The sequence below is a fragment of the Lynx rufus genome, unplaced genomic scaffold (genome assembly GCF_022079265.1).
Source record: "Lynx rufus isolate CCGP_SWC_20201006 ecotype Redwood Valley unplaced genomic scaffold, mLynRuf1.p SCAF_4, whole genome shotgun sequence".
Classification (NCBI taxonomy): Eukaryota; Metazoa; Chordata; class Mammalia; order Carnivora; family Felidae; genus Lynx; species Lynx rufus.
The window spans coordinates 116,552,993-116,566,710 of record NW_025814856.1 but is presented as its reverse complement, the minus strand read 5'-3'; the positions used below and the strand labels follow the sequence as shown (position 1 = coordinate 116,566,710).

Sequence of the window (13,718 nt, the reverse complement as noted above, 5' to 3'; positions counted from 1 at the left end):
CAGCATATACTGCATGTTTATTACTAATATGCTACACTCAGGTATGCTCATGCCCTTCTGCTCTCATTTGTTGAGCAGGAGACCATGAAGAATCAGTTATGTTTGTTCTTAACTCTGTTTACAACTACTGGAATTGTTCTTATAATTACTCCAAAATTGCATAAACATAAGAAATAGAAGTGGGAAAATAAAAAGTTGTTAAATCTTTGAAAAAGTGCTTACTGATTTACAAAAACTACATTAAAACAAATCTTTAACACAAGCTGCTAATGAATTATACGTGGAAGAGAACTATAAAATATGAGGGAAAGAATCATTTAGATCTAAAAAAACTGTGAAATTAAACTCAAATATCTTGAATTTATTATTAATCCACTTATAAAAAATAGAACTCAGATAGAAACAGTATGGTTTTTAAGACAAAGAACAAGTAAGACAAACAGAAAATATGTCAAATTTAAACCCAACCACATCAATAATCACATTAAATGAAAATTAGCTAAACATTCCAATTAAAAGATAGGAGATTATCAATCTGGATAAAAAAGCTTACATTCCACTATATGCTAAGACACACTAATCAGACACAAAAAGATAAAAATTAAAGGATGGAAAAGATATACCATGCAAACATGGCTATATTAATATCAGGCAATGTGGACTTTAACACAGGAAACATTCCCAGGGATACTGCATAAAGAAGAGTCAATTCATCAGGAGGACACAGTAATCCTAAATGTGTATGCAATTAATAACAAAGTTTCAAATTCACACAGTAAAACTTAACAAAAAAGGAGAAAACAGACAAAACCACAATAATATCTGGAGATTTCAACACTCCTCCCTGGATATGGATCAGACAAATAGACAGAAAATCAGTCAGGATACAAAAGACTTCAACAACACTATCAACTGATTCGAACTACCTAACATTTATAAAACACTCTACCCAACAACTATAGAATACACACAACTTTTTAAAGTACAAGGAGCATTTCCAAAGACAAACCATATGCTGGGTAATAAAGCAAATACAATAAATTTTAAAGAACTGAAATCATAGAGTATGCTCTCTGATACCAAAAAATTAACTATTTCCCCCAAATTAATTGGGGGGAAATCTCCAAATATGTTAAAATTAGGCAACATAATTCATAATTCAAAAAAATCACAAAATAATTTTTAAAACATGTTTAGGGGAACCTGGGTGGCTCAGTTGGTTGAGTGTCAAACTTCAGCTCACGTCATGATCTTACAGCTTGTGAGTTCAAACACTGGGTCAGGCTCTGTGCTGACAGTTCAGAGTATGGAGCCTGCTTTGGATTCTGTGTCTCCCTCTCTCTCTGCCCCTCCCCTGCTCAGACACTGTCTCTCTGTCTCTCAAATAAATAAACATTAAAAAAAATTTTTTTAATCACACAGCTAGTAAAATAAATTAAATAAATTAAAAAATAAAAATGTTTAATTAATAAAAAACAAAATATCAAAATCTGTGGGCTACAAATAAAGTGATGATTAAAAGGAAGTATCTTTCGGGGCACCTGGGTGGCTCAGTCAATTAAATGTCCGACTTTGGTTCAGGTCATGATCTCGCTCAGGTCGTGATCTCGCAGTTCACAAGTTCAAGCCCAGCATCAGACTCTGTGCTGACAGCTCAGAGCCTGGAGCCTGCTTCGGATTCTGTGTCTCCCTCTCTCTCTGTTCCTCCCCTACTTGCACTCTGTCTATGTATCTCAAAAATAAAGATGAAAAAAATTTTTTTTAATTTTTTTAAAAGTACTTTAAATGTTATAAAAGAACAAAAGATTTTAAAAAATGATATCAATTTCCATCTAAAGAAACTAGAGGGGCAAATTAAAGAGGAAGAAAGGCAATCATAAAGCAAAGAAATCAATACAAAAGAAACAATAAATTAAAAAACCAAGAGATCTAGGATGCCTGGGTAGCTCAGTCAGTTAAGTGTCCAACTTCAGCTCAGGTCATGATCTCGTCGTTCATGGGTTCAAGCCCCACAAAGGACTCTGTACTGACAGCTCAGAGCCTGGAGCCTGCTTCAGATTCTATGTCTCCCTCTCTCTGTCTGCCCCTCCTCTGCTTGCACTGTCTCTCTCTCAAAAATAAAAATAAACATTAAAAAAATGTTTTTAACCAAGAGATCCAAAAATCAGTTCTTTGAAAACATTAAAAACTTCACATTTCTGGTCCAGCATGTAAAAAGCCTAGAAATCACCACACCATCTTAACAAGTAAAAAAACTAAATAAACTGAAACAGCAACAAGTCTTGAAACTTTACATGAGGTGAGGTCACAGGGCAAAACTGCTACCCCCAAAACTAGAGAGACAGGCAAATAAAAGCCATCCACAACTTAACTAGAGAAGAAACTTCTGAGGGAAGCAGTCTGGTATAGGTACACCTCAACTTTAACTGACAAATGCTGAAGGCTCAAGGTGAACAACTTGGAGTTAGAAACTCCAGGCAGACTGTCATCAGGATGTCCATCTGTTTTGTGAATCTCTACCAGGTTCTCATAATATAAATATAAAAAAGTCCCCTCAAGCTCCCAGGGAAAGGGAAAAAGGAACCATTTTGAAATATGCCAGAGTATTCTATTCTTAACAAGATCTGCCCTCATGGAAACTATTTAAACCAAGCCTAACTTGCTGGGGTTTTATCAGAGACTAACCTGAGGGAAGGAAAATACCCAACTCTAGCCCACTCTAGCCACCCTGTCCTACCTAAAAGGAGTGGGCGGTGGGGGGAAGCTTGTGTGAAATTCAAAGCCCAGAAACAGAGGACTATAAAATGCTCCTTCCTCCCCCACACCTTATCACCACATTACTAAAGGCTTGATTACAGCAAATCCCTTTACCCAGGACATTATGCCCAACTACCAATAAAAAATTACAATATATAGTAAAAGACAAAAAAACACAGTTGGAAAAAATAAAGCAAGAATCAGAATCAGACTCAGACATGGCATGGGTAGATACTCAAACTGTCAGGCCAGAAATTTTAAACATGGTATTATTAATATGCTATGGGCTCTAACACATAAAGTAGACAGCATGCAAGAACAGACAGCCACTATAAACAGAGAGATGGAAATTCTAAGAAACATACAAAAAGAAATGCTAGAGATCAAAAACACTATAGGAGAAATGAACCATTTTGATGCACTTATCAGTAGACTGGACACAGCTGAGGAAAGAATCTTTGTAATCCAAAATATGTGAATTCATATGTCCACAAAAAGAGGTGTACAAAAGTAAGTACACAGTGGTTTCATTCATAACAACTAAAACCAGAAACAAACAACCTAAATACAAACTGTGGTATATTGCTACAATGGAATACTACTCTGCAATAAAAAATGAACAAACTTCTAATACACACGACATAGATAAATCTCACAAACAATATGTTGAGTTAATGAAACCAGACACAACAGAGTATGTATCAGAAGATTCCATTTATATAAAGTACAAAACTAAAACTAAACTATGGTGATATAAATCAGAATAGTGGTTGCCTTGGGTAGGAGGAAGAGAACAGACTATAAGGAGGCACCAAGGAACTTTATGAAGTTGAACTAAACATTTTTAATGTTGAGTAGGTAAAGTAAATGGCCTTTAATCCATTTACAGTCTTCATGGAAAAGGACAGAGGAACACACTCAGAGAAAAGAAAAGGCAGGTGATTAATCTCCTTGTCAATTAGACTTCTAAAGAAAACAGACTATTTTCTAAGAGGAAGAGTTCTTATCTCTGAAATGCCCTTAGGAGGATGTCCCTAGATAAATGAATAGTATTTATAATAGTTGGAACCCAAGATTTATGGATTTATGAGGCAGAGCTCCCTATGGATATGGGTTTATGGATTTAACGGCTGAAAATTCAGTTCAGTTACCAATCCTGACCATTGATTTATTGAGCCTAACGAAACCCTGATTAAAACAAAAAACAAACAAAAAAAAATCCAGGGATGCCTGGTGGCTCACTCAGTTGGTTAAGCGTCTGACTCTTGGTTTCAGCTCAGGTCACAATCTCACGGTTCATGGGATCAAGACCCACTCTGTTCAGAATCCCAAGGATTCTTTTTCCCACTCTCTCTCTGCCCCTCTCCCCTCAATAAATAAACTTTAAAATAATAATACTTAGATTTTAGGGAACTTCCAGATTAGTGAACAAACCAACGTACTGGGAGAGTGGCAAGCTAAAATAAAATACCCTTGCTCCCCTACCCCACCTCCACCCTCATCATAACATCCTCAGTGCATCTCTTCCTTTTATTTGGTTGTTCCTGCATTATGTTCTTTATAATAAAACTGTAATCATAAGTATAGCACCTTCCTGAATTCTGTGAGTTGTTTCAGTGAATTATTGAACAAAGAGAGTAGGGATCATAGGAACCCTCAATTTATAGGCAGAAGTGGGGTAGCTGGGGGACATGATTATGGCTGGTATCTGAAACAGAAGTCTTATGGGACTGAGTCCTTAACTTGTGGGTCTGTGCCAACTCCTGGTATTTAGTGTCACAAACGAAATGCAGGACATCCAGGTGGTGATATGAACTGTAGAAACAGTGTTGGAATAATACATTTAGTGTACATTTATTCTAATGTACATTAGAAAAAATGTACACATTTAAAAAATACACAGTATTCTTAGGGGAAAAAATGCCCTGAATCTAAGCAAACCTTGAGACCTAACTACCATAAAAGGAAATAGATGGAGATAAAGGAGCCTCTTAAGCAACGCAAGGATGCAGATTAAGCAATTTAAAGAGACTTATCATCCAAAATGCAATGCATAGGCCTGACTGAGATCCTGAGTGGAAGAAACTAAAGAGCATTCATAGAAATCCAAGAAATCTGAACATTGGATATTAAAAGATATTACAGAATGATGGTTAATTTGTAAGTGTGAACAGTATAATGGTTGTCTTTTTTGAAATTATTTTCAACTAGAGATACACACTAAAACATACACAGTAGAATATTATGAATGGGATTTGTTTTAAAATAACTCAGGAGGAAGTAACTAGGTGGCTCAGGCCCAACAGTGCAGAGCCTGCTTGGGATTTTCTCTCTCCCCCTCTATCTCTGCTCATTCCCTGCTTGTGCTTTCTCTCTCTCTCTCAAAGGACATAAACTTAAAAAAATAAAATAACTCAGGAAGTACAGATTGCCCATGTGTTTAACAATTGTAAAATTAAGTGATGAGTACACAGGATCAATTATTCAATTCTCTCTCTCCTTCTGGAATGTTTGAAATATCTCATAGTTAAGTTTTTTTTTAAAAAACATAAAAGGAAATGTAAATGAGAAATTATTAATTAGTCCTTCAAACATTCAATGAAATCCAAAGATGATTAGTTTGGAGTATAAGACAAAATTTCATCTGTAAACAAATATAAAGAAAGGACAGAGTGAGAGAAGGGAGAGAGAAAAGGAAGACAACACAAAGTAACAGAAAATTAAACAAAGAAGAGGAGTACACAGATTTCCCAGCTGGTCATTCTTTACCTTATACCAGTGAACATACCATACCTGCAGCTCCTGGATGGTCTGTTCTACTTTGGATTCTAAAGTTTTATAACTTTCAAGAAGAACCTCTTTTTCTGCTTTAAGCCTTTCATTTTCTTCAATCAGTTTCTGGTCCTGCTTAATTTTTGCCAGGCTGACATTAGACCCTAGATTCAAGTCTCCAACAGCCAAACTGTCCCTATTAAAAGCAAATTCACTCATTTTAAAAACCAAATTGTGTAAGACTGACAGAGATCACAAACTAAATCATCCTAGACTTTTTATACCACACTATACCTTAATTTTGAAAACTAATTTAAAACCTTTATCTAGTTTGGGGCACATAAGTGGCTCAGTCAGTCAAGCATCTGACTTCAGCCCAGGTCATGATCCTCTGCTTTGTGGGTTCAAGCCCTGCGTGGGGCTCAGTGCTGACAGCTCAGAGCCTGGAGCCTGCTTCAGATTCTGTGTCTCCCTCTCTCTCTGCCCCTCCCCTGCTTGCACTCTGTCTCTCTGTCTTCCCAAAATAAATAAACATTAAAAAATAATTTTTTAACCTTTATCTAGTTCAACATTATAAAATATTTTAATGCAAACTAGGTTTTATAACTAAGGTCACACTTCAAAAACAATGCTACCAACACTCAAATATATTCCAACTGCCTTGTAGCAATATCAACTCAGGCAAATACAGTAAAGTGCATTCTATATCAGTTTCTTCCAATTCCTCCTCCCCATCAACCCCACTCCAGTTGTTGGATCATTACACAGAAGTATACAAATGGTGTGATACTTACAAACATTAAACCTGGCTTTCTGCTTCAAGTTTATAATTCAAAAAGTTTAAAATTCACTAAAAAGTGAATTCCCTTTATAATAATCAAATTTTACCACAGTAAGTTATCACAGGAAGAACAAAGAGTTTCTCTTTTGTTAAAAAGGAAAGGCAATTCCCTGAAATCCATTAAAATATTCTTAAAGCCATAGGAAAACTTCAAAGTTTAACTGAAATTCTGGCCCTGCCCAAATAATTCAGATTTAGGGACAGATTTTAATTTTTGATAAACATATTCAAAAGAATTAGTATGAGGAGTTGGTATGTGAACTTTAAACAACTGAGAAATGACTTTTCTTTCAAAGTGGCTTTTAATGAAAATATTCCTGCTAAAACAGAGAGGAATACATGTTTGAGAAAAATAGAAATGAGTATCATCCCTCAAAATCACTGACATGTAGATGAGGACTCCAAAACATAAGCCTTCCTTCTACTATGACAAGAGCTTCTTCCATGAATTAGAAACTAGGTTAAGACTAAAATCCCCACAACAGTCTTACTTTGGAAATGTCACATGATTTCCTGCATCATTTTCATTCTTCGAGTCCAGAATCATCTTCCCACTTAAACGCCCCTTTGGTCGGCTAAAGGCTGACTGGTTTGATCTGTGTCCCCATGTAGGAATGGGGTTTTTGAGGTTCCTGAGGACAAGCTGACCAGGATCTGATTTTTTTTCCTCACAGATGTTAGTGCTGGAAGTAAGTCTGCATTTTTCCGCAAATCCTTTCTTAGCCACCTCTTCCCCTATATCCACACTGCCATACTCAGCCTGAGCAATAACTGTTCCATCTTGATAAGTTGCTTTAATTCTCATTTTTATTTCCTTTTCAAAAATCAAGCTCCCCAGAAAGGTTCTTCCCTAAGAAAGATGAGGAGGAAAAAAAGAGGTAAACCAACTACACCAACATGTTTATTTTGTTTCTACCCAGTTTTTCAAACAACCATACTTCTTTCATGCTGAAATCTCTATAAAAGTAGTCTTACCTTGTTGTTGACTGTACACAAATATATTTCTGTATGTGTATGCATATATTCCAATTACACACTTAATAAAACCTTCCTTTCCAGAAGTAGAACTAGCACCTGTATAGGCAGCCATATTTATAAATTTTAAATTTTTAAATGTGTACCAATTAAATATCCTAGAATAGTTGTTTTAAAGCAAGCAGACTGTGTTTTCCATTTTGGCCCCAAGGAAATGAAATGGTGTCCTGAGGAGTACAGCACATAAAAATGAATTCTGGTATCTAGTTAAGGGGCTCAAATTCAACAAAACTTTAAAAATAGTTTTAGAATCAGAATTAGGTACTCTGGTTAGGGGTGCATGGCTAGCTCAGTGGGTGGAGCATGTGTCTCTTGATCTTGGGGTAGTGGGTTTGAGCCCCACCTTGGGTGTAGAGATTACTTAAAAATTAAATCTAAAAAAAAAAAAGAAAAAAAAAAAAGAATTAGGTACTCTGGTTTTAAAGTAAGACAACAGGAGAGAAAAAAAAAAAAAAAAAAAAGGAAATCATACCAGTGATAATCCAGGTAACAAGAGCATAAAGACCAAACTAAAAACTAGAAAATATGAGCTGGCTACATTTAAATAAAAAAGGAGGGGGCAGCAGAGGGGGAGGAGGGAGGGAAAAGAAAAAATTTCAAGGTCCAAGGAGGAAGAGGAGCTACAGAAAGAAAAAAAATGTCAAGAAACTAAATAACATTGGTAGGAAGTAACTATCTTCTCTTTTTTAACTATACAATATTACTGAAGAGTAGAAAAGTGAATGTAAAGAGTAAAAGTGAAACCTGTGTAGGAGAAGTTCTTAACCTTTTCTGTGCCATGGGCTCCTTTATCAAGCTAATGGATCTTTTGGAATACCCCTCAGAAAAATGTTTTTAAATGCAGAGAAAACTATTTCACTGTGATACATTTTAACCCCCAGTTAAGAAACCCTGTACCTAGAATATATCTGAAAGGGCACAGGAAGGCAAACTATATATGCTCAAGGATCATCAAGCATCCACAAACCAAATTACAAAGTATATTAAGTTTATAAAAACACAGTTTTTATCAATTTTTCAAACCACAAAATGTTTAAATACACACATCCTGAGAGGCTTGAATTTACCAAGAATACCAATATAGATAGCAAAGGTGGTTCAGTAGGCAAACCCCAACAAATGAGGGATACCTAGGTGGCTCAGTTGGTTGGGTGTCCGACTCTTGATTTCTGCTCCAGTCATGATCTCACAGTTCATGGGATCAAGCCCCAAGTCTGGCCCTGTGCTGACAGTGCAGAGCCTGCTTGGGATTCTCTCTCTGCCCCTCCCCTGCTCTCTCTCTCTTTCAAAATAAACATTAAAAAAAAAAAAGCCATCACCAATAAATGAGATGAAGCAAGCAAAGCTAACAAACTCAAAATACAACTCATAGAAACATATCAGATTAAGATTTTGACCAATCAGAACACCGTTTTGGATTAACCTCTTTCATACAAAACCCCTTCCTTGGTTTCAACCCTTTATGCTGAAAGTTTATCTAAAATCAAGTACAACTGAGGCACCTGCATGGCTCAGTCAGTTAAGCATCTGACTTCAGCTCAGGTCATGATCTTGCAATTTGTGAGTTCAAGCCCTGAATCAGGCTCTGTGCTGACAGCTCAGAGCGTGGAGCCTGCTTCAGATTCTCTGTCTCCATCTTTCTCTGCCCCTCCCCAACTTGTGCTCTGTCTCTCTCAAAAATAAACATTAAAAAAAGATTTTAATAAAAACAAAATAAAATCAAGTACAACTTCCACTCCCAACCAATATTAATGGAAGTGACAGTGTCTGAAAATTATTACTGGAATATGTAGAATTCTTAATATCAAGTAACTCTGTCTTTGGGCAACATATGGATTTAAATGGAAATAATCTACTTTGTACAAAAGTTCCAATTACCTGAAGCTGAATGCTCCAAAGGTATACTACTCCTTGCTTAGAATATTTTATGCAAAAATCTGATTTTAGACTTTTCTCTGAAGTCAAATTCCTTTTAGTTATGGCCACCAATAACAATTAATTGTTCAACAAAATTCTCCCTGAATCATTTATAATCACAAAGAAAGAACCCTAAATTTGGAATAAAATCTAAGTTCTCCTAAATTCTTTTTTTTTTTTTTTTTTAATTTTTTTTTCAACGTTTATTTATTTTTGGGACAGAGAGAGACAGAGCATGAACGGGGGAGGGGCAGAGAGAGAGGGAGACACAGAATCGGAAACAGGCTCCAGGCTCTGAGCCATCAGCCCAGAGCCCGACGCGGGGCTCGAACTCACGGACCGCAAGATCGTGACCTGGCTGAAGTCGGACGCTTAACCGACTGCGCCACCCAGGCGCCCCAGTTCTCCTAAATTCTAACTAACAGAAAGAATGACCCAGTAGATGATACATGGGTATTTTAATATTATAACTTACCATAAATATATTTTCTACATATTCTTTTTTAAATGTCAAATATTTAATTTTTATAGTAAGAAATGTGTTACAGTTCTCATTAAATCTTGCATGCTGGAAAGAGATATATTTATTTTCAAAACATATTTAGGCATTTAAAAGGCATAAGATTTACCTGTTAAATAAATCTGGTCATTGTTTTAGAACACAGAGCTTTCAATGATTAAAAAGATGATGTCATTTTTCTAAGACATATTTCATTCTGTTTCCCAAACTGGTAAGCTTTATTCAGAAACAAGAAAGCATAACTTTCTTTCTACTTTAGTCTACCTAATCTTGTCTGGATATATTAGAAAACAGGCAAAAAGGCCTTTAATCTGTTATACCCAAATTCTAATCTCTACCTCTCATTCCCTGATACTATGTAAATTTTTTAAAACAAGGGAGGCATTTAGGGCATAAATCTTCTGAGCGTCAGCATTTGTAACCACCATTCTGAGTATCGATTTCAACTGTGTTATAACATGGGTATAAAAGTACTGGTTTAAAATGTATTGAACTTATTTTAGTGCCAAGGTCACCCTCTGGAAGTCTCTCTCTTTTTAACTAAATCTCTACTATTCATTTGTTCAAATGTTAGATAAATTGGATGGTGATCTAACACGTAACAGGCAAGAGCAGGGAGATCAGGCATACAAAAATAAATAAAATACTTTTCTCTACTAAGACAGTCTTATCTCTACAAGCTCACTATCTTGTGGAGCAAGAAAAAGACCACAACTCTGTATGCCTTATACACTAAGTGACTAAAACAGCTGCAGGGGAATGGATGGTGGGTATTAGCAAAGACATTATACAGGAAATTTTATTTGAGCCTTAAACTGAAAATTAATGGCTAGACATGGGATTCTTGAGCAGAGACACTCAAGAATAACTATTTTTTTCCAGAAAACATTCAGTTTGCTAATTAGCTGAACTCCAATCAACAGTCTTTTTACTGAACTTAAACATACAAACACAAATAGTACCACCTGTAAAGAACCTATGAAGCATACAAAACATTACCAATAACTAATGTTTATTCCTCAGTTCCAAAACCAACTTTTAAAAATGACCTTTTATTCTTATTCATGTTTGTTTCAATTAACATAAAGTTTATATCATCTTACTATGAGAACAGAACAGACTTGAGTTCCAGCCTTAGCTCAGCCATAATTAGCCTATGACTTTAAATAAGTCATCTAATTGTTCTAGAGCCAATTTCTTTATTTGTAAAGTAATGAGGTGAGAGCAGATGAATTCTAAGGTCAATAAATTTCTAGGCTTGCAAGAAATTCAAGACGAGCCTCTACCTTGGTCAAAACATCTACATTAAAGGGAAACATAATAAACTTCAGATTTTAAACCAGAAACTTAGGGCTATCAATTTATAATAATATCTATGCTTTACTCTGTATTTCTGAAAGTCTTAAGTTCCAAGTACAGAAATGTTTCTTCGAAGTAACTATAGTGCAGACAAAATTACACCCAACAACCTACAAGGTTCTCAAATTAAAGAAAAAAGGAGGCAAATAGGTTTCTGAATTTTACTATTCCTCATGGTATTGATTAAATCATTTTTAACATGTTATTTGAGCTACTAAATTAAAAAATATAAATCTGGGAAGATGGCGGCGTAGGAGGAAGCTGGGCTCACCGCGCGTCCTGCTGATCACTTAGATTCCACCTACACCTGCCTAAATAACCCAGAAAACCGCCAGAGGATTAGCAGAACAGAGTCACCGGACCCAAGTGCAGACGAGAGGCCCACGGAAGAGGGTAGGAAGGGCGGCGAGGCGGTGCGCGCTCCACGGACTGGCGGGAGGGAGCCGGGGCGGAGGGGCGGCTCGCCGGCCAAGCAGAGCCCCCGAGTCCGGCTTGCAAAAGCGGAGGGGCCTGACGGACTGTGTTCCAACAGCAAGCGCGACTTAGCGTCTGGGAGGTCATAAGTTAACAGCTCTGCTCGGAAAGCGGGAAGGCTGGAGGACAAAGGGAGGGTGAGCTGCGGAGCCCCCGGACGACAGAGCTCAGTTTGGCGGGGAACAAAGGCGCTCGCCAGCGCCATCTCCCCCGCCCATCCCCCAGCCAAAATCCCAAAGGGAACCGGTTCCGGCCAGGGAAATTGCTCGCTCCGTGCGAACACCCAACTCTGTGCTTCTGCGGAGCCAAACCTCCGGCAGCGAATCTGACTCCCTCCGGCTGCCACAGGGCCCCTCCTGAAGTGGATCACCTAAGGAGAAGCGAGCTAAGCCTGCCCCCCCTGCCGCCGTGCACCTTGCCTTCCCACCCCAGCTAATACGCCAGATCCCCAGCATCACAAGCCTGGCAGTGTGCAAGTAGCCCAGACGGGCCACGCCACCCCACAGTGAATCCCGCCCCTAGGAGAGGGGAAGAGAAGGCACACACCAGTCTGACTGTGGCCCCAGCGGTGGGCTGGGGGCAGACATCAGGTCGGACTGCGGCCCCGCCCACCACTCCAGTTATACACCACAGCACAGGGGAAGTGCCCTGCAGGCCCTCACCACACCAGGGACTATCCAAAATGACCAAGCGGAAGAATTCCCCTCAGAAGAATCTCCAGGAAATAACAACAGCTAATGAGCTGATCAAAAAGGATTTAAATAATATAACAGAAAGTGAATTTAGAATAATAGTCATAAAATTAATCGCTGGGCTGGAAAACAGTATACAGGACAGCAGAGAATCTCTTGCTACAGAGATCAAGGGACTAAGGAACAGTCACGAGGAGCTGAAAAACGCTTTAAAGGAAATGCAAAACAAAATGCAAACCACCACGGCTCAGATGGAAGAGGCAGAGGAGAGAATAGGTGAACTAGAAGATAAAGTTATGGAAAAAGAGGAAGCTGAGAAAAAGAGAGATAAAAAAATCCAGGAGTATGAGGGGAAAATTAGAGAACTAAGTGATACACTAAAAAGAAATAATATACGCATAATTGGTATCCCAGAGGAGGAAGAGAGAGGGAAAGGTGCTGAAGGGGTACTTGAAGAAATAATAGCTGAGAACTTCCCTGAACTGGGGAAGGAAAAAGGCATTGAAATCCAAGAGGCACAGAGAACTCCCTTCAGACGTAACTTGAATCGATCTTCTGCACGACATATCATAGTGAAACTGGCAAAATACAAGGATAAAGAGAAAATTCTGAAAGCAGCAAGGGGTAAACGTGCCCTCACATATAAAGGGAGACCTATAAGACTCGTGACTGATCTCTCTTTTGAAACTTGGCAGGCCAGAAAGAATTGGCATGAGATTTTCAGGGTGCTAGACAGCAAAAATATGCAGCCGAGAATCCTTTATCCAGCAAGTCTGTCATTTAGAATAGAAGGAGAGATAAAGGTCTTCCCAAACAAACAAAAACTGAAGGAATTTGTCACCACTAAACCAGCCCTACAAGAGATCCTAAGGGGGACCCTGTGAGACAAAGTACCAGAGACATCACTACAAGCATAAAACATACAGACATCACAATGACTCTAAACCCGTATCTTTCTATCATAACACTGAATGTAAATGGATTAAATGCGCCAACCAAAAGACATAGGGTATCAGAATGGATAAAAAAACAAGACCCATCTATTTGCTGTCTACAAGAGACTCATTTTAGACCTGAGGACACCTTTAGTTTCAGAGTGAGGGGATGGAGAACTATTTATCATGCTACTGGAAGCCAGAAGAAAGCTGGAGTAGCCATACTTATATCAGACAAACTAGACTTTAAATTAAAGGCTGTAACAAGAGATGAAGAAGGACATTATATAATAGTTACAGGGTCTATCCATCAGGAAGAGCTAACAATTATAAATGTCTATGCGCCGAATACCGGAGCCCCCAAATATATAAAACAATTACTCATAAACAGAAGCAACCTTATTGATAAGAATGTG

General features: G+C 37.8%; 1 protein-coding gene across 2 annotated transcripts in view; it reads right to left on the bottom strand.

The window, feature by feature from the left end:
• Window positions 1–13,718, bottom strand: part of STK31 (serine/threonine kinase 31) — an 88,147-nt gene that overhangs the window by 55,368 nt on the left and 19,061 nt on the right. For both annotated transcript variants that reach the window (XM_047097157.1, XM_047097158.1), the window contains exons 7-8: window positions 6,862–7,220; window positions 5,551–5,725 (exon numbers count right to left, since the gene is read on the bottom strand). In XM_047097157.1, the coding sequence (XP_046953113.1) occupies window positions 5,551–5,725; window positions 6,862–7,220 (534 nt within the window). The remainder of the gene's footprint in view (window positions 1–5,550; window positions 5,726–6,861; window positions 7,221–13,718) is intronic.